At 37.1% G+C, this 22,027-nt stretch overlaps 1 protein-coding gene across 1 annotated transcript in view; it reads right to left on the bottom strand.

Moving 5' to 3' along the window:
- The window catches only part of SLC35B3 (solute carrier family 35 member B3), a 30,856-nt gene extending 13,727 nt beyond the window's left edge, over nucleotides 1–17,129 (bottom strand). The window contains exons 1-4 of the mRNA XM_042780218.1: nucleotides 17,064–17,129; nucleotides 8,686–8,979; nucleotides 5,309–5,430; nucleotides 1,040–1,194 (exon numbers count right to left, since the gene is read on the bottom strand). Of these exons, the coding sequence (XP_042636152.1) occupies nucleotides 1,040–1,194; nucleotides 5,309–5,430; nucleotides 8,686–8,979; nucleotides 17,064–17,129 (637 nt within the window). The remainder of the gene's footprint in view (nucleotides 1–1,039; nucleotides 1,195–5,308; nucleotides 5,431–8,685; nucleotides 8,980–17,063) is intronic.
- Nucleotides 17,130–22,027: the final 4,898 nt, after the last annotated feature.

Here is a 22,027-nt window from a genome sequence, read left to right as displayed (position 1 = left end):
GTGCCGTCGAGTCAAACCCGACTGATAGCGACCCCTCCTTGGGTTTCCGAGGCAGTATCACTACGGAAGTAGGATTGCCCAACCTTCCTTCCGAGGAATGGCTGGTGGGTTTGAACCGCCAGCCGTCTGGTTAGCAGGCAAGTGTCTTAGCCACTATGTTACCAGATAATGTCTAGGTAAGTCAATTAAATTAATTTTGGTATATCCACATTGATAAAATGAAATTATGTAGTATAACTTTTTGTAAGGATTATAAGGACGTGTGCCTACTCAGGATGTTCAAAAGTGATTTTTATAGGCACTGAGCCCAGTATTTTTTCCCATGTGAACAATTATCCTGAAATCATATATGAAGCAGTTGATATATACACTTTTCATTTTAAAAAGGCTTACTCTGGGAATGCATTACATTCATAAAAGGAAACAGGCTATATAAGAACTTTAGTAACACAGAAACACTCAATTACCAACACATGAATATTCCCCACGATGGTTACTATGAACAACAAGAGGTGTTCCAAACTTGTCACTATCATTATCTTCTCTTTTACTCAAATTTCCACATAGCTTGTCACTTAGCTGGGCTCTAAGAAGTCAATAAGCCAGCAACTTTGGTAATAAAGCAGCTCTGCTCAGGTAAACCTTTACTTCAAAATGGAAATTGTCCATTTTTATAATGGAGGAGCCCTAAAGAGTAGAAGGAAGAATTGAAAAAAGGACTTCCTAGGTACTTCTGAGGTGCACCTTCAAAATGCGAATGCATTATTTTTCAGAAAAGTAGTAGATTCCTAGATTAAAAGAATAAACCAATAAGATATTGTTATTATTTATGACTTTAATTATTACTTTCAGATACTAATGCATATCACAGAAGTATCACTGTATAAATAATCTTATTTTTATAAGACACTACTGGGAATTTTTATATCAAGAATATTCATTAAAATTATTGATCAAAAGTTTAATGTTTTTCCTAATGCTAGATGCCATAACAGATCCTAACAGTTTCAAACAGTATGAAAATATATCATTACAATACCTTGAATAAAAACTCCTCCTAGCATAACAGGAATCAATTTGCAGCACTTGAAGATGACTTGGGTAGGATAATTCAGGTAGCCCAAGGAAGTGTTTGATAACCCCATAGTACCCACAGTTAGAAAAGCTATTATCATGTAGGTTTTTCCTGGTATTCTGTAAAAGACAATTTTTAAAATCTTCATTCGGGACCCAATTCATACTATTTTAAGATCATGTGTTTACAATGTGTAAATTTCTAATTACTTTCCTAATTTCTGGATAATGTTTCTAGAAATATTGCTAAGCGTATCACTATTGTTAAAGTTATGACATAATTTAAATGTATTATAAAAAAGTGTTGCTAAAAAATAATTTATTTTCTTTTAATCTGTCATAAATAAGAAACCTCAATTGTGTGAAAAGTGATATATTAGAAAGAGTTACTTGATTCTCCCTGAAGGAACAAATGTTGATAAAAGATTTAAAAGACAAAAACAAAATCACAGCACTTCTAGCTGCAAATAAAAATGATCTTGACAAATTCAAGGAGAAAAAAGAGTTGAATTTTATAAATATTGGCTCCTATGATTGTAAAAGGCACCTTGATTAATTTTTAACTTGGAAATTGTTGTTCTGTTTCCTAATGTTTCCATCCAGCATTAGGAAAAATCCATAAATCCATCTGTTCATCCTGCTAGAATAATCAGAGCAGAATTTCTCTAGAAAAAGTAACTGTGGTTTAAAAGCCTACTTAAGATTTGTATTACCAGTTAATACACCAACTCTGTATTCTGGAAGATCAATGATGAGGAATGACTCTTCTCAGGTTCCCATATCTTCTACCTATCTGGAGTTCCTAAAGGAGATTCTTAATTGGCATCTTCAGGATTTTGAGCTATTATTGTGATCATATGCTCACCTTGACCGGCTATTTAGTGGTCTACAATAATAATCCTGAACACTGGTATGATGAATGCAATGAAGCACTATTCACATAATCTAATTATGTTGTACATTTAGATCTAATTTCCATTTTGGGGTTTGTGCTAATGCTTAAATCAAGATGACCATATTTCTCCATATCCTTTATAGGGCCAGACAGAAGGCAAAACAATTTACTGAAAAAATTCACTTAGGATGCACCATTTACTTGTGGCCTTTCCTATTCAACTGCTAATACAGTAGACTACACTTAAAATCCAAGTTTGGCATGCCTGCATGCATCAGTGCATACTAACACATTTGGACACTGTCTATGGGGTTTAACCCTCTGTGGTATATTGTAGGTGTAGGAGGATTGTACTACTTTCCTAGGTCATGATATATGTCAGTGGTCAAATTTCCTCATAGTATTTATATATATTTACAAATAGTGATCAAAAAAACCTACTGCCATTGAGTTGGTTCTGACTCATAGCAACCCCCACAGGGTTTCCAAGGCTGTGAATCTTTACTGAAACAGACTGCCTCATCTTTCTCCCATGGAGCAGCTGGTGGGTTAGGATGTCTGATGTTTTGGTTAGCAGCCAAATGCTTCAACCACTATATTACCAGAGCTCTGATCATAAATAAAAATTCAAGTCAGAAAAATCACAAGGAATGATCATTTGGTTAATGCACTCGGCTGCAAACCAAAAGGCTGGAGGTTCAAGTCCACCCAGAGGCACCTCAGCAGAAATGGTGACAATCCACCTCTGTAAATCAGCCACCAAAAACTCTATGGAACACAGTTCTACTCTGACAAATATGGGTTTGCCATGAATCAGATTCAACTCAACAACTGGTTAGAAAAAGAAAAACAGCCTAAAACTCAGAAGACCTAAATTCAAAAGGTTCCAATTCTGAAAGCATCTTGCCATATGAGCTCATGAAACTCTCAGCACTATTTTAGGTCTTTGTTTTCTTATTGATAAAACCAGTAAGTTAGATTTCATTAACTCACTTGCAGGATTTTCTTTGTTTCCATTTTACTTAATACTCCAATTGCTTACATCTATAGAAATGGTGGGAAAATTCCCTTCAAAAGCAATTTGAAAGATCTTCTTTATTAAAAACTCACATAAAGTAATTTACAATAAAGTTGCAAGGTAATCTTTGATGAAAAATACCAGTGTATTCGGGATATTACAGTTTAGAATGTGTTTACAACGGTGCTTTATCACATTATCATATTTGATCCTCAAAATAAAACTCAGAGTTGAAAAACTGAAGAAACTCCTCTAGGGTCTTGACAGAGCTAATGAGAGGGTAAGTACCAAGACCCAAACCCGTGTTTTCTGCCTCTGAATCCTATATGCCCTTCAGCTACTCCATTATTCATATGAATATAAGAAGAAAGAAACTATGCAAAAACTTCAGCTAACTAAAACTCCAAAGAGCAGTGCTACTTTAACAAATGAATGCAGAAATGAGATTATGTGATTAGGACTATTTTCATTACTTCTTGTTGTTAGTTGCCACTGAGTTGATTCTGACTCATGGGGACCCCATGTGTAACATGATTCAAAGACTTTTTTAAAAAGGTTTTTAATGTGCCTTGGAATGAAAAGGTTTAGATTCATAATTATATTTATCATTATTATAAGTCTTCAATTACACTTAAATTATTATTTTTTTATTTTTAAGTATGTATGGCCATGTGGTTTAAAAGTTGAGAAAAATAGGGTTTGGGCCTTTTCCTCATCTCATTTGGTTACCTGATAAGGAGGTGTTTCTTTCTGAAATTTAATAGAAGATTAATTATCACTGTATTACTTTTTACTTCATAGGTTTGTTCTATTGTCATAATTCTCTAGAGAACTGTCATAATTCTCTAGCCTTCAATTCTTTTTTTAGGTAATTTGATACTCATCTGTGGTGCTACCATATTTTGTTCCCACAGACTGACTTTTCAGACTTTTAGCTTAGAACAAGTCAGAGCCCCAGTTTGCAACAGGCAATGAATCTTTACCTTTCCTTACTTATTAGACTTGGTGGATATATTTAATTACCTCCTATTCTACCACTTATAGCTAAATCCTGTAGAATTTCATAGCATGAAACTCATGAAGATAACCTCATATGCAAACATTTCTATCACTACTATAATACTTTATTGGCAATAAAGAGAGATTGGGAGGTAAAATTTAGACCCATGAAGAGACCCTGGTGTTACAGGTTTAAATATTTAAAATTTCACCATTATCTTCATAACAGATACATCGAAACCATTTCAAGTTAAATATATATATACATATATATATATATATATATATATAGTAGCTGTGAAAAAAAGTTTATTTTCATTAACAAATTAAGCATTTATATCAATGAAAACAGAATCTTGGTATTAGAGCTACATATTACAATTAAACTACTCAATACATGAAATATTTACATATTAAGATGTGATATGACAGGACAACCACATTTCTTAACATTCCCCAAAATATTTTATATTTAAGTATCTTACCACCTTCCCTTTATAATCACAGACTATGTTTGTTATTACACATTATTCTATACTCCATTAAAAATATTTCAAGATGTTCAATTATTTTTTTAGGTTTATATAAAGCCAAAGTGAACTTGATAATCATCTGTGGTGCTGCCATAATTTTTTTTTCCCCACAGACTGACTTTTCAGACTTTTAGCTTAGAACAAGTCAGAAGCTCCATAGTTTGCAACTAAATACCAATTAAATCTAGATGGTTGTTAATTTAAAAGATATCAATAAACAAGCTCTTTTCATTTTGATGAAAAGAAATGCTATTAAATGTGTTCCCTTAATATTTAAGAATAACTACTGTACATCACAAACATGACATATTAGAAAATAATTAGTTGGAATATATCCTACGAAATAAAATATGAACTATCCATTTTAAAAACAACTATAAAAACAAAGGCTAATCTCTCATTTCATTACCCTAGCGTTAGAAGCATTACAAAACTCTAAATAATTACACTTATTTTTGGTACAATTTATAAAAACAGATATATACATTGAAGTATTTTCATGTTTCAAGAAGATATATCTTACTATAAATTGAGCTTAACTATATTATTCATTCTTTGGTAATATTATACCTAGAGACATGTCACTGTTTTCAGTATATAAATACAACAGTTAATATTTTTAATAAGTCTACTCTAATAAAAATTCCTAGGTATTAAATATATTTTGATGAGAAATGTAAATTATATGTGTAACAGACTCTGTATGCCACAACATTAATTTAAAAAAAATAAAAGAGTGTACTACTACTAGTGAACTGAACTATCAAAATACAAATACAAACCACATACCTTCTCCTTTTGTCCTGAATAAGCTGAAGTTCTATTAGGCCGAATATGGAGTAAAACCCAAACTGCACTAATGTAAGGTACCAGCCATAGGACTTTAAACCCTCCACTGAAAATATTAATTCCTGTCAAAAGATACATGAATACTGTTAAGTTCAAGAGGAAGTCCATTTTTCCCACAATAGTAAATTTCTATACACAAGTTTAAAGAGACCCCTGAACCTGCACCCCAACATGAAAACAAAGCACCAAGCTTCAGAGAGATAACAGAAGGTAGAGCCCCTCTCTAAAGATACTCGATGTTGTTAGGTCCTGTCAAGTGGATTCTGAGTCATGGTGACTGTGTGTGTGCAGAGTACAACTACCTCACAGTTTTCAAGCCAGTTCCCTATGATACTCAGCTACAGAAAATCAGAAATGCAGAAAAATAAAAAGCAGCAGGAATAGCTTTGAAGCAATACTATTCTACACTTTTTTCAAAAGACCAAAATGGAAAGAGCTGCCCAAAGCAATGAGAAAGGTAGCTGGTTCAAGAACTCACTATCTAAAAAACATTTCATTAGAAGTCTATCACCCGAAGCTTGTTTTCCTAAATAAAATAACCAGTTCAAATTGATAACTGAGGGTATTTTTGAATGCTATCAATTATATATAGGAGCTCTGGCAGCATAGTGCCTAAGGCACTTGACTGCTAACCAGAAGGCTGGTGGTTCAAACTCACCAGCCACTCCTCGAAAGGAAGGTTGGGCAATCTACTTCCATACTGATACCACCTTGGACCCAAGGAGGGGTCACTATGAGTTGGGGCTGACTTGACAGCACATAACAACAACAACAACAACATCAATTATATTAACACTTCTCATGAAAAGAACAGTTAATCTGGCTAAACATCATGTTATACTTTGAAGTAAGTTATATTAATTGTTAATAATAATAGTCTGACACTTATGGGGCAGACATGAGTAGGACTCGACTCGATGGAAACTAGAAATGGAATTCAAACTTCTCAATTTGTCTTACCTACATATATAGCAACTGTATTTAAAAGTTTCAGAGATGACATTTTTAGATAAATTTATTTTCAAAGAAAAATAAACTTAGCCTCTAAATAGACCTTGAACTAGATTTTGTACATGTAAGGTGCTATGTAATTCCCCAAATTCTTAAATTTTATGTGCAAGTGAGTCTACTACATATTCAGTATAAAAATGCAATAAAAATGGTGACAGCTGGAACTTGATGAGACTGCTTTATTTTTCTGGATCTTTCAAATTATCTGCCTTTCACAGGGTACAATCTTACCACTTTTCTATTGTTCTCTATTCATGGAAAATATTTGAGTTTTCCTTTTCTGACAGCTTTCCATCTAACACAGGTTTCAGTTTCACAGGTTTTACAACAGGTCTAGCATTCAGGCACTGAGGTAAACGTCCCATTATAAAGAAAAACCAAACTCATTGCCATTGAGTCAGATCAGACTTGTAGCGACCCCTCCTTGGGTTTCCGAGGCAGTATCACTACAGAAGTAGACTGCCCAATCTTCTTTCCGAAGAGTGGCTGGTGTGTTTGAACAGCCAGCCTTCTGGTTAGCAGTCAAATGCCTTAGGCACTATGTCACCAGAGCTCCCCATTAGATAGATGTAACTTATTAACGAACAAAGTTACTTTCTTTAAACTATTTTAATATGTAAGAGTTAGTAGGAATGTCAGTTTTCACAAGTGAAACTGGCAATGTTTACAAAAATAATTGCTGATGATTTATATAATTTTTAAAGATTTATATAAATTTTTGTGTATATACTAATTAGCAATCATTAATCAAATAGAGAAAAAAAAAGTGAAATTTGTAGGATAAATTTTCAACTCCTTTTCTTTTACAATTACACTCTGGTGCCAAGCTATCTATTAACAATGGTTTTTAGAAGGAAATACATGTTTTTCAACAAGCTATTTCAACTATTATTTTTTCAAATTATTTTCTAATTGTCATTTATTGTGATACTTCAATTTTTATATCATCTTTTAAAGAGGAAATTAGTTATTACTATAAACATTTTTAATTCATGCTTTTATTTGTTTTACCCTGATGCTCTATAGAATTTTTGCAAGCTAATGTTGTTGTAGTTATGCGCCATCGAGTCAGACCCAACTCATAGCGACCCCTCCTTGGGTTTCCGAGGCAGTATCACTACGGAAGTAGATTCCCCAATCTTCCTTCCAAGGAGTGACTGATGGGTTTGAACCGCCAGCCTTCTGGTTAGCAGTCAAGTGCCTTAGGCACTACGCTACCAGAGCTCCCGCTAATACATAGTCATAATTCTGCCTTCAATTTTATTGATACTTAAACATTTCATATTTAATCTCTGTAAGGCAATGAAAAAGAGTAATTTCTAAGACAACTCTAAATGTATTAATACCAAAGAATACCTGAAGTAGAATCTGTGTTTTAACAGAATACATTATTTTCTTTTTCTTGAAGTACAAAAGTTCCCTTTTCTTAAGAAGTTTCATTAAAAGTAAAGTTAGTATGAGCTAAAAATAATTATTAATGAATTGGCCATTAATAAAATGAGCCCCTATTCACTCATTTCTGTTTATACAAGCACGGATCTTTATCCAAGTAGCCTGTCTTTGAAAGTCAGAACTTTGCTGCTAGTCAAAAGTATGCAACTATCCCACAATGCCATGCAAGTGTGACACAAACTGTTGCAATTTAAGAAATGTTTTGCATAGACAAAAATTACAGAAAAATAAGCTCTGGCAAAGTTAGAAAACCAACAGGAAAGAGAACACAATAGCAGCATCAAAAAAAAAAATTTAAAAAAAAAAATGATTTGAATGTAATAGGATTAAAGAGACACCCTAGGAAAAATATTAAATACTCTGATATATTTTAAAAAATGACCTTTTATTATTGAGATCCAAAAATCAGTTGTGAACTGGAATAAGACTTTTTATGCTGTCATTCAATTTTATTAGAAAATTATGTTCTACAATACTTATGAATACTTAAGTCATTCCTGCTTTTAAATTTCTTTTAAAAATTAACACAAAGTTTCAATATTACCTAAACTATGTTAAATATATTAAAATTTTTATTTTCATAATTCTAATTTTTCAAAATAAAGATCCTGCTCCCCCCATACACACTTAAAATAAAAATACAGAACTCTGAAATTTTGTTTCTGTTTTTAGTAAACTTACTTTTAAGAAGTCTTTTTCTTTCATATTAAAAAAAATAATAATTTATAAACTGCACTATATAAAGTAAAACCTCTTGGCAAAACTATCAAGAGGTGCTTAAAATCTGGCCAAGAGTGACCTCAAGTATACAAATAAATAACATATTACAAACAAATGACTTTTTTTTTTTTTACCTGTAAATATCCATAAATTAGGTAAAATACAAAAACTCCAGCAACACATATAAAAAACTGAGTAAGTTTGTTAAATCTGCTGAGATTTATGCCAAGTACCATGATGTCATCTATTGACTTGATGTGTGGTGACATTGTTTGGGTTTTGGAAGGGACAGTGATAGAAATATATTTCCTGGAGTTGTTGTACTTGAAATCCATTGTTTGTATTTTGCTGCATTCAGTGCTTCCAAGGTTATCTTTGTTGATTTCCTCTGTTTTGTTTGGTCTTTCTTTTGCTTGCTGACTCACGTCCTAGAGAAGGAAATAAGCAAGTAAAGCAAAATATTCAGATCACAAAGTGAAATTGTACACTCCAAATAATATTCCAAATCACAATTTAAAATTACACAGATAAATTTCATTCTCTCGAGATATTAAGATATTCTAGCTTTTAACCAACCAAAAATAATATGCCTACTCTCAAACTATTTACCTTTACCTCATTAAGACTAATAAATCACTAAGTATATACCACTCTTATTTCTATAGCAACAAACCAAAAGCTAATCTGGTATTTCATATTTCAAAGAAGTAAATATGCCTTTGTTCTTTGTTGTTGTTGTTGTTATGTGCCGTCGAGTCGGCCCCGACTCATAGCGACCCCTCCTTGGGTTTCCGAGGCAGTATCACTACGGAAGTAGGATTGCCCAACCTTCCTTCCGAGGAGTGGCTGGTGGGTTTGCACTGCCAGCCATCTGGTTAGCAGGCAAGTGTCTTAGCCACTATGCTACCAGAGCTCCTTTTGTTCTTTATATGTAGTAAATATATAATTTTTATATATTTGTTCTTTATATGTAGTAAATATATAATTTTTATATATTTCAACATTAAAGTTGATCTTTAATTGTAGTAAAGAGCAATTGATGCCCTTTAAATACTAATATGCTTTAGTAATTAACATCTCTTAAAAGTTTTCTTTCTTTGGACAAAATAATTTTAATTTAATAAAATCTTTGGCATTATTTAAAAACAAACAAACTTGTCATTCTTTGCCAGTTTCTGAAAAAAAAAAATTATCATGGGATGACAGAAAATTATCAATTTTTCTTTGATTTATATAAACCTAAAAAAGAATTCCATGCAAAGGTTGAAGACAGACTGAAGAATTATGACAATTAAAGAAGAGAATAAACCTATGAAGTTGGGCAATCTACTTCCATAGTTATACTGCCTTGGAAACCCAAGGAAGGGTTGCCATGAGTTGGATCCGACTCAACGGCAGTGAGTTTGATTTTGGTTTGAGAGCCAAAATTTGGGCTCTAGCTAACAGCTGAAGATAGATAAAGAGTTTTGACTGTAAGATTTCCTATGGAAATCTCATTAACAGCTACTGTGTTATGATGGTTTAAATGGCTTAGAATCAACTTCTTTATGATCACTTCAAATTTGCTGATTGACAGAGATTAATTAGGGCCTCTTCAATAATTCAAATTTAGGGTCAAGATTCTAAATAAAACTTATAACAAATAATACTCAAGCAACAAAAAATATATATTGTTTTACAGGGTATCTGCCATGTTTCTAAACAGAAAATTTGTAGTTTTACTCTCTTATTTTCCTTTTGTCTGTTTCTTCCTTTATACACTGTCCTTATTTATCACATTCTGTTTTGATCATTCTCATCTCTGAGTAAAGTCATCTTGTAAGTACTCTTGAAATTTGATTTTCTTTTAAAGCCACGTGCAAAATTGTTGCTGTTGTTAGTTGCCAGAGTCCAACTATGCATCACAGGGTACTCAAGGCTATGACCTTTCAGAAGCAGATCACTAGACCTGTCTCCCAAGGTGCCTCTGGGTGGGTTCGAACCTCCACCCTTTGGCTAGTGGTCGAGTGCTTAACCATTTGTGCCACCTTTGCCTTTTGCTCATGATGTTGCTTCGGCTTAATGTCTTCCTTTTCTAGATCAGGTTTTAAAGACCAGCTTTAATGTCTCTTCGTTTGTGACACCCTCCCTGATTCTACTAAACCAAAACCAAACCAAACTCACTGCTGTTGAGTCCAACTCACAGCAACCCCTCCTTGGGTTTCTGAGGCCATATCTCTACAGAAGTAGATTGCCCAATCTTCCTTCCAAGGAGTGGCTGGTGGCTTTGAACCACCAGCCTTCTGGTTAGTAGTCAAATGCCTTAGGCACCAGAAAAGAGAATTTGAAAGGTGTTATTCACATCTAACATAAACTCTGCACCCTATATTCAGACAAACTAAATCAATGGGTTCTTTCTCTGAATGCCCATATGCCTCAGCTTGCAACCAGTCACCCTCTGCTTGGATATAATTTTTCAAAGATACTGTGGCACTGGTGTAATCTTTGTGGGCAAAATTGCAAATCTTATAGAAAACAGAGGTTAGGTCAAAAATATAAATAATGATAATATATTTATATATACATAGAGAGTAAATAAAAGTTCTGGAAGGTTTCTCTTTTTTACTTTTATTGGTATCAAAAAAATTTCTCTACCAGGTAACCCTTTCCAAGCCTACCATCTTCAAATAAGGTAATGTTTGTGATTTTGCACAATGCTTGGCATGTTGCAATGACTCAATAAACTTACAGGTGATATTACGAGAAAGCAGTTTAGCACAGTGCTTTCCCCCTGCTTTGGAATTCTGACAGATCTGTGTTCAAGATCTGGCTTTGTTACCTATTAACTAAGAAGTCTTACACAAATTATTTAACCATTTTGAACTTGGGAATATAAATATGGATTTCCAACTAAGATTTCCGAGATCCAGATCTATGTTTTCAAACCTATTCTTCTTCCTATATTCCCAATCTCATTTAATGGTATACACTTTTAAACTCAGACACAAAAACTGAAAGTCTGAGTGCTATCTTATACTCTTTCCCTTCTGTCACTTTCTATATTTCGCCAAGATTCCTGCTGATTCTACATCCAGTCCTATAATCTGTTTCTGACCCTACTGTCAAGCACCCATTTTCTCGTGCCTAGATTACTAGACTCACCTACCTATCATCTCTTCTCTCCTTCCTGACCCATCTTTCATCTGGCTCAACAAAAGTTCTGACCATGTGGCACACCTGCTTAAAACCCTTACGCTAAAAACTGGTTGATCCCTGTGATGCAGTGAATTACTTGGGATGGCTCTTCTAGCCATGGACTTTGTGGTTCCCACCAGATTACTGGCTGGAACTATGCAAATGTAAGTTGTTTGTGGCCTACCAAGAGGACTGAGTAGCTTGTTGGTAAAGTAAATAAAGTAGATGGTACCCTTGTGGATGTAGGACCATGCACATAAGGCATATGGAACCCTAATGAGGGGATTGGTCAGTTTTGTCATTCTGCTAGGCTTAAAATAAGCCCTCCTAGAGGCAGAAAAAGGAGCTCTGGTGGTGTAGTGGTTACGGCATTTGGCTGCTAACAAAAAGGTCAGTGGTTCAAACCTATCAGCCACTCTGTGGAAGAAAGATGAGGCAGTATGCTTCTGTAAAGATTTACAGTCTTGGAAACCCAATGGGGGTGGCTATGAGTGGGAATCAACTCAATGGCAGTGAGTTTAGGTTTTCTGAGAAAGGGGGGGAACTCACTGGCATCAAGATAGAGAAGAACAGAGAGTGGAGCACATCCTTAGACACAGGATTCCTGTGCTGGGATGACAGAGGTACCATTGAGAGAGACTGGCGGAAAAAACAGTGGCAGCAAAGGCAGCAGTAAAAGGCAGCAGAACCGAGAGACCAGCATGGTACCGAGTGCTGGGCTTGCCATGCCATGGAGCAAAAAAATTGAGTGCCTTTGGGCAGGAGGTTTGCTGGTACAGTGAGGTGCACCTAGATGCACCTATGGGCAGAGCTAAAAGAACTTTGAATCACTTATCCAAGCATGGCAGAGGCTAAGTGGCTGAGGGCCAAAGAAAGGCATGCCTGAGGGCATGTCCTGACTGAAGAATTATATCCTGAGCATTCCTGAACCTGAACCTGTTACTTTCCTAATAAATCCCGTAATCATGAGTATTGTCTGTGAGTTCTGGGTAGCCATTGCAATAACTATCAAACCCAGCATAGTAGTAGTGAGTGCCACGGAAGAGAGGGTTGGTGAAAAGGATGGAGGGTGGCAGCATGTCTGGCATCACAGGAACCAGCCTTGGGCTGTCAATGTTGATGGTGATTGTCTCTACCTCTAGAAGTTAAAGGACGTCAGAGGAGGCTATTGTCCCTATACCCTTTATGCAATCCCCTAGACTCTCATAGGAGCTCCGGTAGCATAGTGCCTAAGGCACTTGACTGCTAACCAGAAGGCTGGTGGTTCAAACCCACCAGCCACTCCTCGGAAGGAAGGTTGGGCAATCCTACTTCCGTAGTGATACTGCCTCAGAAACCCAAGGAGGGGTCCGCTATGAGTCGGGGTCGACTCGACGGCAAGTAACAACAACAACAACAACAAGACTCTCATAGGAAATTATTCAACCAGCTGCTGTCGAGTTGATTCTGACCCATGGCAACCTCACGTGCGTCGGAGAACAGTGCTCAATAGGACTTCCAGTGGCTGGTTTTTCAGAGGCTGATCACCAGGTCTTTCTTCCAAGGTGCCTGTGGGTACAGTCGAACCCTCAAGCTTCTGCTTAGTAGCCAAGTACATTAACCACTTGTACCACCTGGATTTTATATATATATTATATATATATATATTATATATATAATATACATATATATAAAATACATATATTATATATATATAATATATATATTATATATATTATATACATATACATATTATATATATATATTTAACCAATATCTAAATCATAATGATATTTTTTATTTTCATTTGTACTTCTCCTACAAGCTTATGAATTCCTTAAGGGAAGAGATGATGCCATCTTCCTATCATGATGTTCTAGGTTAAACATCATTTAATCAACATTATTCTGCTCCTTTCCAACATTCTGCTACTTCTCACACACCTATTGGAAATCCTATGCCAGACATGCAGAATTAAAACCCTCCAGCACTATCATCTATAGGACATCTCTGCCAAAATACTGACATCTCTACTGAGATTCCCCACAAAGCATCTGAAATAAACAGAAATAAATCTATTTTTTGCTTACTTGAGGCAGCAGTACCACAAAATCTGTCCTTAAGAGCCTTCAAATTAGAATGCAGTTTTATTTTATTAATTAGAACATACCTTTTTTCTATCATGGTCAGATTATGTGACTGATTATAAGAAGACACTGCAACCTCTGATTCTCCATAACTTGTGATCTCTAATGTTTGCTATATCCCTTCCATTTCAAGTATTAAGTCTAGTACTAACTATCATCTAAAGAAACTTGTTATTGCAGGAAAAAAAAAATCAAGTGTAGAATATAGTTTTCAAATTAAATAAGCAACATTTTTTTTTCCTGTGCTTTTAAAAATTCACCAAAACCAAACCAAACTGAGTAAATTCTGACTCACAGCAACCCCCATCGGGGTTCCAAGGCTGTTAATCTTCATGGAAGCAGACTGCCTCATCTTTCTTCCACAATGCAGCTGACAGGTTCAAACCAATGACCTTTTGGTAAGCAGCCAAATGCCTTAACCACTGCACCACCAGAGTTCCTTTTAAAAGTTCACAGTAACCTTTAAAGTATTTAAAAACGAAACCAAACTTATTGCCATCAAGTGGACCAGACTCATAGCGACCCCTCCTTGGGTTTCCGAAGTGGTATCTCTACAGAAGTAGATTGCCCAACCTTCCTTCCGAGGAGTGGCTGGTGGGTTTGAACCACCAGCCTTCTGGTTAGCAGTCAAGTGCCTTAGTCATTATGCTACCAGAGCTCCATAATTTGCCTGATGCCTTTTCCTAAAGCCTACATAGTTAGTTAACTTTGTTCCTCGAAGGCAGTAATAACTTATGTAAGAAAAAGGTAGCATTTCTAGCACAGTGAACATTTAAAAATTATAACTAGTGATGATGTTGATTTACAATGACTTGATGAAGTCAAAATGATTTCAGTTAATTTCTTAGTCTACTCTTTTCCAATCTTTAGGACAAAAGTCCCTTATTACCAAAAGGCAGAATATGAGGAAAATACAACGTTGAGTTACCTGAAAAAAATGTGATATCATATTTTGTGACATTCAGTCTTTAAAGAAGACTCTTGCCATTATATCTTGGTTAAATGGACTTTGGTTATTAATTATGACCTTTGGAGGATGATTATAATACAGAAAAGCAAGATTCTGCCTCATTTACACACTTCATTACAAAGTTTGAGATACTGTGTGCTAATCTTTGAACTTTTATTTTTTAAAATGAAAACTAAAATTAGGATATAATATATATCTTAAGAAATTATGTTCAAATAGCACTATCTAAATTAACCTGCAATATGCAGATGACACAATTTTGCTTGCTGAAAGTGAAGAGGACTTGAAATACTTACTGATGAACATCAAAGACTACAGTCTTCAGTATGGATTATACCTCAACATAAAGAAAACAAACATCCTCACAACTGAACCAAAAAGCAAAGTCATACCAAAAAAAAAAAAAAAAAAAACCACTGCCATCGGGTCTATCACAACTAATGGTGACCCTATAGGACAGAATAGAGCTGCTCCACAGGGTTTCCAAGGCTGTAAATCTTTACAGAAACAGACTGCCTCATCTTTCTCCCATGGAAAGGGTGGTGGGTTCAAACTACTGACTTTTTGGTTAGCAGGCAAATGTTTTAACCATTATGCCACCAGAGCTCCTTAACATCATGACAGAGAATATAGAACTCGTCAGGGGTTTCATTTACTTGGAAGGGGTAGTCAGGAAGTCAAATGACATACTGCACTGGGGGGAAAAAAAAACTTAGGAAATCTTGAAAAGCAAAGATGTCAATTTGATGACTAAGGCTTGATGCAAGTCATGGTACTTTCAATTTGCCTCGTAAGTATGTGAAAGCAGGACAATGAATAAAGAAGACTGAAAAATTGATGCAGTTTAATTATGGTGTTGGCAAAGAATATTGAATATGGACTGCATGAAGAACAACAAATCTGTCTTGGAAGAAGTACAGCCAAAATTCTCCTTAAATGGAAGGCTGGCAAGATTTTGTCTCATGTACTTTGGTCATGTTATCACAAGGGCAGTCCCTGAAGAAGCACATCATGCTTGGTAGAGGGATCAGTGGAAAAAAGGAAGACGCTCAATGAATGAGCTGACACAGCAGCTCCAACAATGGGCTCAAACATAGCAATGACCATGACTATGATACAAGACTGGCAAAGATTGGTTCTGTTATACTTGTTATGACTCAGAACCCATTTGACAGCACCTAACAACAAAAATTGTCTTTAAGCACTTGTTTTCTCTCTTCCCAGTTCCACATTATCCTAATCCACTTATGAAAACGTTTAATTAAAAAAATAATTCTAGCTGTCTGAAATGCTAAACATGCCTATGTAAAAGAAATGCGTATGTTCAACACTAAAGAAAAAAAAAAAATCTGTTGGGACAACAACTCATTCCGTCTTCTATTTTCAATGCTCTTTTAAAAGAAAAAAAAAAAAAAAAACCATGGGGAAAAAGTATTCAGCTGCAAAGAACTGGAGCTAGCTACAGATCTTCTGAAGAACTTGGTGCCGCAGTGGTTACGCTCAGCTGTTAATCAAAATGTTGCCAATCCCCTGGCAGGGGCAGGAGAAAAATGGGGCAATCTACTTCCATAAAGACTACAGCCTTGGAAACCTACTCTGTCCTCACGGGTCGCCAGAGTAGGAATCAATTCCACGGCAATGAGTTTGGTTTTGGATTGCCATAACTTCTAATGGATATTTATGACATAAATTTAATAACCAGACAAGAATAATCACCTTTCACTGAAAGTCAAATGGACAGCAGAGTACAGCCCAGTTGAGTGCCCTTATTGAACACAAACCCGGAAGTAATTCTTAAGTAAAAACGCAGTTTGGGGTATTCCAGTCGATTGACAGTTCTTCAGGGCTCAGAGAACGCTTAAAAGACTCCGCTGGAGGTGGTTCTAATCCCTGCAAGTCCAAAACTGGGGGTCTAAGGGAAGTGTCGCCTGAGAGGAACCGAGGCGAGGATGAGCAGAAACTCCTGGACACCCTGCCAACAGGCTTTCGTTCTTTATAAAAGGAAGCAGCTTCCTCCATTCATGCCTACCACATTCGCTCCCCTCAAGCTGGTTAGGAATGGCGAAGATGGGCAGGTTCAAGGGTTTTGGGGGGCAAGAGTGCCCGGGTCCCAACCACAACGAAGGGCCCCGGGGTGCACGCCCACCCCACAACCGGTGGGTCACCTGGAAGAGTGGCCCCAGCCCAGGTAGCGCCTCAGCCAGATGGGGAATCTCCCACTCCCCAGGTCTGTCGCCATCACCTCCTCCTCCTCTCCTACTCCTGCCCTTTCCTCCGCTGCAGCAGCCTCCTCCACAAGTGCTCCCATCACCCGCGGCCCCGCGCCACTTCCGCCTATGTGTCCCCGCGCGCATGCGCAGCCTCTCAGCCTTCTCCCCCACTCCACCCCAGCCCCTACCCAACCCTCTCGTCAAGCTCCGGCCCTTTTCCCAGCGTACCTCTGGCCCCGTCGATTTCGTGGGGGGTGGGGTGGGGGTGGGTGTTACCTCTGGCGCAGGCGCTCTCCACTCCTGGCACGAGAGGTGCGGAATAAGGGTGGGTTCCGCAGAGTCAGGAACATGCTTCTCTAGTCACTAAAAATGTCCTGGACGCGGCGAGTGCCGATTGGATCGAGTGCTCTCATCCTCCAATCGGTGCTCCGCGGGTTCCCGGGCATTTCAACCCTGCGGATGCAATCATTTTGTAACTCGTGCTCGTGGAAGCACACGCGAGAGGGTATTTGCAAGTCAGTAGCCCGGGGCTGAAATTTGAGGAGGTGCTCAAGTGAAGAGTGTTAAATCCAGATCCAGAAACCCTTAGAGGCCCCTGTACCCCTACTTGATGTAAATTAAATGGGACAAGTTATGGTACCTAGCTTTGCTTCCAGGCTCTTGCTTGATACCTACCTGCCTTTCTGGTGAAAGTAGACTGCTGTGACACCTAGGTTGCCTATGGCGTTGTAATTCAGCCTGTAGCTACAGCAAGCCTGGGCCTGGTTAAGTCACAAAATGCTGCCAACATTGTTTTGACAGTGCGACTTACTGCTCGGAAGATAAATCCTAGAACTGGAAGACCAGCCATCAGAACTTTCCGAAATATTAATCATGCATAAAGTTTTAATCACTGATACACAATGATGTAAAAAACAAGATGGGATCGCTGATGAATTGTTCTTAGGTAACACTTAAATGGTGTGGAAGGAAAGATTCTTATAATAAAACCAGAAAAGTTTTGAAAGCATGCTTTGGCTACCCAGAAAAAGAATGAAGTGTGCTAGAATCCAGTAAAGTACAGCTTTTAAAATTTTATATAGGCATTATGTAGAAAGGGCAGCATTTTTGTTTTGTATCGAAAGCCAAATCCCCGCTGCCATCAGGTTGGATTCCAACTCATAGCTTCCCTATAAAAAAACCAAACTTAACCCACTGCCACGGAGTAGATTCTGACTCACACTTGATCCCCGTTGGGTTTCCAAATCAGTGAATCTTTATGGAAGTAGATTGCCCAGTCTTCCTTCCACAGAGTGCCTGAGGAATTTGAACTGCCAACCTTCTGGTTAGCAGTCAAATGCCTTAGGCACTGTGTGGCCAGAGGACCCTATAGAACAGAGTACAACAGAGTAGGGCTTCCAAGACTGTAGATCTTTAGGAAACACACTGTCTCATCTTTCTCTGGCAGCATGGTATTTGGTTAGCAGGCTAGCACTTTAAGCACTGCACAACCAGGTGTGATGGGTTATATTGGGGTGAGGCAAATAGCACCTACTACTTAGGCAGTGATGAGAAAAAGAATACTAGACAATTTCATTTAATCCCTAATCATCTTGTTACCAGTACTCATGGTGACCCCATGTGTTTCAGAGTAGAACTGTGCTCCCTAGGGTTTTCATGGTTGTGAACTTTTAGAAGCAGATCACTATGCCTTTCTATCGAGGGACCCATGGATGGGTTCAAACACACAACCTTTTGTTTGGTTAGTAGCTGAGTGCTTAGCAATCTTGTTAGACTCCTGCTATATAGTTCAAACAGATGTTGAAACTAAGGCTCAAAGAATTTAAGTAAATATTCTAAAGAGGAAATAACAAGCCTTTCGAGAATGCCATGCTGTCACCAGAATAATGTGGCTTTAATAATATTGTTAACCATTTATATAACAGTTACTTATCAAGAGTACTGACTAAAAGGGCATATGCATAGGCCATATACATAATCCATAAATTTTAAGTATAAACTCCTTGCCTTCAAGGAGTTATGAGATCCACATAAAAAGGCACATGGCAATATAAAGAAACTAATAATATAAGAAGTGCCATAAGGCACCATCAACTCATGACTGGGCAATTGTCATGGCTTTCTAACAGATCTTTCTATTTTCTCTTTTTTTTTTCTCTACAATCAAGTTGTATTTAGCAGTTAGAGCTATCTTTGTTGTTGTTGTTGTTACGTGCCGTCGAGTTGGACCCGACTCATAGCGACCCCTCCTTGGGTTTCTGAGGCAGTATCTCTATAGAAGTAGATTGCCCCATCTTCCTTCCAAGTAGTGGCTGGTGGGTTTGAACCTCCAGCCTTCTGGTTAGCAGTCAAGTGTCTTAGGCACTACGCTACCAGAGCTCCTAGAGCTATCTTTAGAACTTGTGAAAGACTATGCCACTCCTTAGCTCACACAGTTTAATGGCTTACCATCTTCCTCAGATGTAAGTTCAAAACCCTTATCATTGCTTAGAAGACTCAACTTGATCTGAATGGGTCAAGTCCAGAGCTACTGTTCAAAGCACATCTTCTAACCCTCTCAAGCATACCAAGCATCCCCCCCAGTAAGAACATGTCCTTACTTGTTCCTTTTGCATGGAACACTGCCTTCCAGATAGTCATAGAGCTTGCTTTCTCACATTCTTTGGGTCACTACTGCAATGTCACCTGATCAGACAATTCTTCCCTGACCACCCTGTCTAGAAGAGCTAACTCCACAAACAAAAGGGTGGGTCCCTACCCTACTTTACATGTCTTCATAGCAATTATGACCACTTTACAGATAATTGTTGTTTACTTCTCACCTACTGCTTTGCTCCCTTGAGAATGTTTCTTCCAAGACAGCAGGAATTTTGTCTAGTTTTTTTTTTTTTTTTTTTTCACAGCTGTATCTGCAGCATCTAGAGAAGAGAGCTTGTTATATAGTTGACACGCATTTAATACTGGTGAATGAATGACCACGATTAAGTGATAAATGTTATATTGGTATGGGAATTCAAAAGATGTAAAATATTGGCTGTGGTGGTCTGTGAAAGTTTCCTCTGGAAGGTAGAACCTAAATGATGAGAAGGATTCAACTGGAGTGGGAGGAGGCTTTATAATGAGGGATAAGGGTAGAAGAGTTTGCCAAGTAAATGGTATCAATATAAGGAGAGGCATTAGAGAAGGTAGTAACTAGATCTACTGTAATATTAAATGCTGACTTCTAAAGGCATAAATTGTGATCAACCGCTAACCAAAAAGTGGGCAATTTGAACCAGCCCACCAACTCAGGAAGAAAAGGCCTGATGATTTCCTTCCATAAAGGAAAACCCTAGGGAGTAATTCTACACTGTAACACATAGGATCACTGTTGTTGTTGTTGTTATGTGCTGTGGAGTCGGCCCTGACTCATAGCGACCCGTCCTGGGGTTTCAGAGGCAGTATCACTACAGAAGTAAACAGCATAACCTTCCTTCCGAGGAGTGGCTGGTGGGTTTGAACCGCTAGCCTTCTGGTTAGCAGTCAAGTGCCTTAGGCATTGTGCTACCAGAGCTCATTAGGAGTCAGAAACAAACGCAAGAGCAGCTAACAACAACAACAACAACAAAAATATAACTAAAATAGGAAAATCACTAATAGCTGATGTGTGGAAATCCACTTCACTTCCTCGGCGTTAGTTTATAAAAAACTTTCAACACTAGCAAATCTTACCCTTCCTTGATGATATCCTTCAGCTCCTGTTAATTCCAGACTGACTGACAAAATACATTCAAAGAATGTTTGGGATTTGTTTTAAATTGTGGGGGCTAGGGTACCTGAAAATAACTTCAAATTAAATGTTTAAATAAAGCATAAGTTACATACATACTTTAAGATTTCTTTTGTACGTGAATAATAGCAAGCATAAAGAATGAGCTAGATTAACTGTCCCAGTAATTTTCTCTGGAAATCCAAAGGCATTTCTTACAGACATGAAAAAAAAAAAAAAAAAAAGAGAAAGAGAGAAAGAAATAGTTTTACATTCTTCATTCTAATACCAACCCATTTTCAACTAGGACAATGTTTCATTATAAAGTTATGTTTATTGAAATCTTTATCATAAAATTTTTAACCGTTATTTTTCATATACTTAATTTATTCTATTTATGGTTACTATAATTATGTAAGGAGCTGTGTAAGTGAGTACTAGTCATCAATGGGAGCTCTGGTTGCGTAGTGCTTAAGACATATGACTGCTAACCAAAAAGCTGGCAGTTCAAACTCACCAGCCACTCCTTGGAAGGAAGATTGGCCAATCTACTTCCGTAGCATTACCACTTCAGAAAACCAAGGAGGGGTCACTATGAGTCAGAATCAACTCGATGGCAGTAAGTTTGTCTTTTTTTTTTTTTTTTGTTATCAGTATTTCCATAAATCTAACTATAAAGATTAATGTGACATTTGCCTATTGAAAACCATAGTATATTTATTGGGAGGAGATCTTTGGGGATCCAGAGTAATTTTTCCATTAACTTAAATAAGCAGCAATTTTGTCTTAATATTATAATTATTTAAATGTAAAACTCCATGCGATCTTTTTACATGCCAAAATGTATGGGAGGCCATCTGGGGTTGTTGTTGTTGTTATGTGCCGTTGAGTCGGCCCCGACTCATAGCGACCCCTCCTTGGGTTTCCGAGGCAGTATCACTACGGAAGTAGGATTGCCCAACCTTCCTTCCGAGGAGTGGCTGGTGGGTTTGAACCGCCAGCCGTCTGGTTAGCAGGCAAGTGTCTTAGCCACTATGCTACCAGAGCTCCCTATTAAAGAATAAGTGTTTAATATATATTGACTCCCTTACATGATTGCCCTCTTACCCCTATGATAATGATTATCTTATATCTAAGAGATTAATAATTCTCTTGTGTCTGAAGATTTTGGTTCCCTGACTCACACCTTCTCAGCATCATCTCTGATTTTTATCCTGATTGGTAGGACAGTTGCATGCAAGCTTCCAT

Source organism: Orycteropus afer, unplaced genomic scaffold (assembly GCF_000298275.1).
Source record: "Orycteropus afer afer isolate SDZICR_OR568_19922 unplaced genomic scaffold, OryAfe1.0 scaffold00027, whole genome shotgun sequence".
In the NCBI taxonomy this organism is placed as follows: Eukaryota; Metazoa; Chordata; class Mammalia; order Tubulidentata; family Orycteropodidae; genus Orycteropus; species Orycteropus afer.
This window is presented reverse-complemented; position numbering and strand designations above follow the sequence as displayed.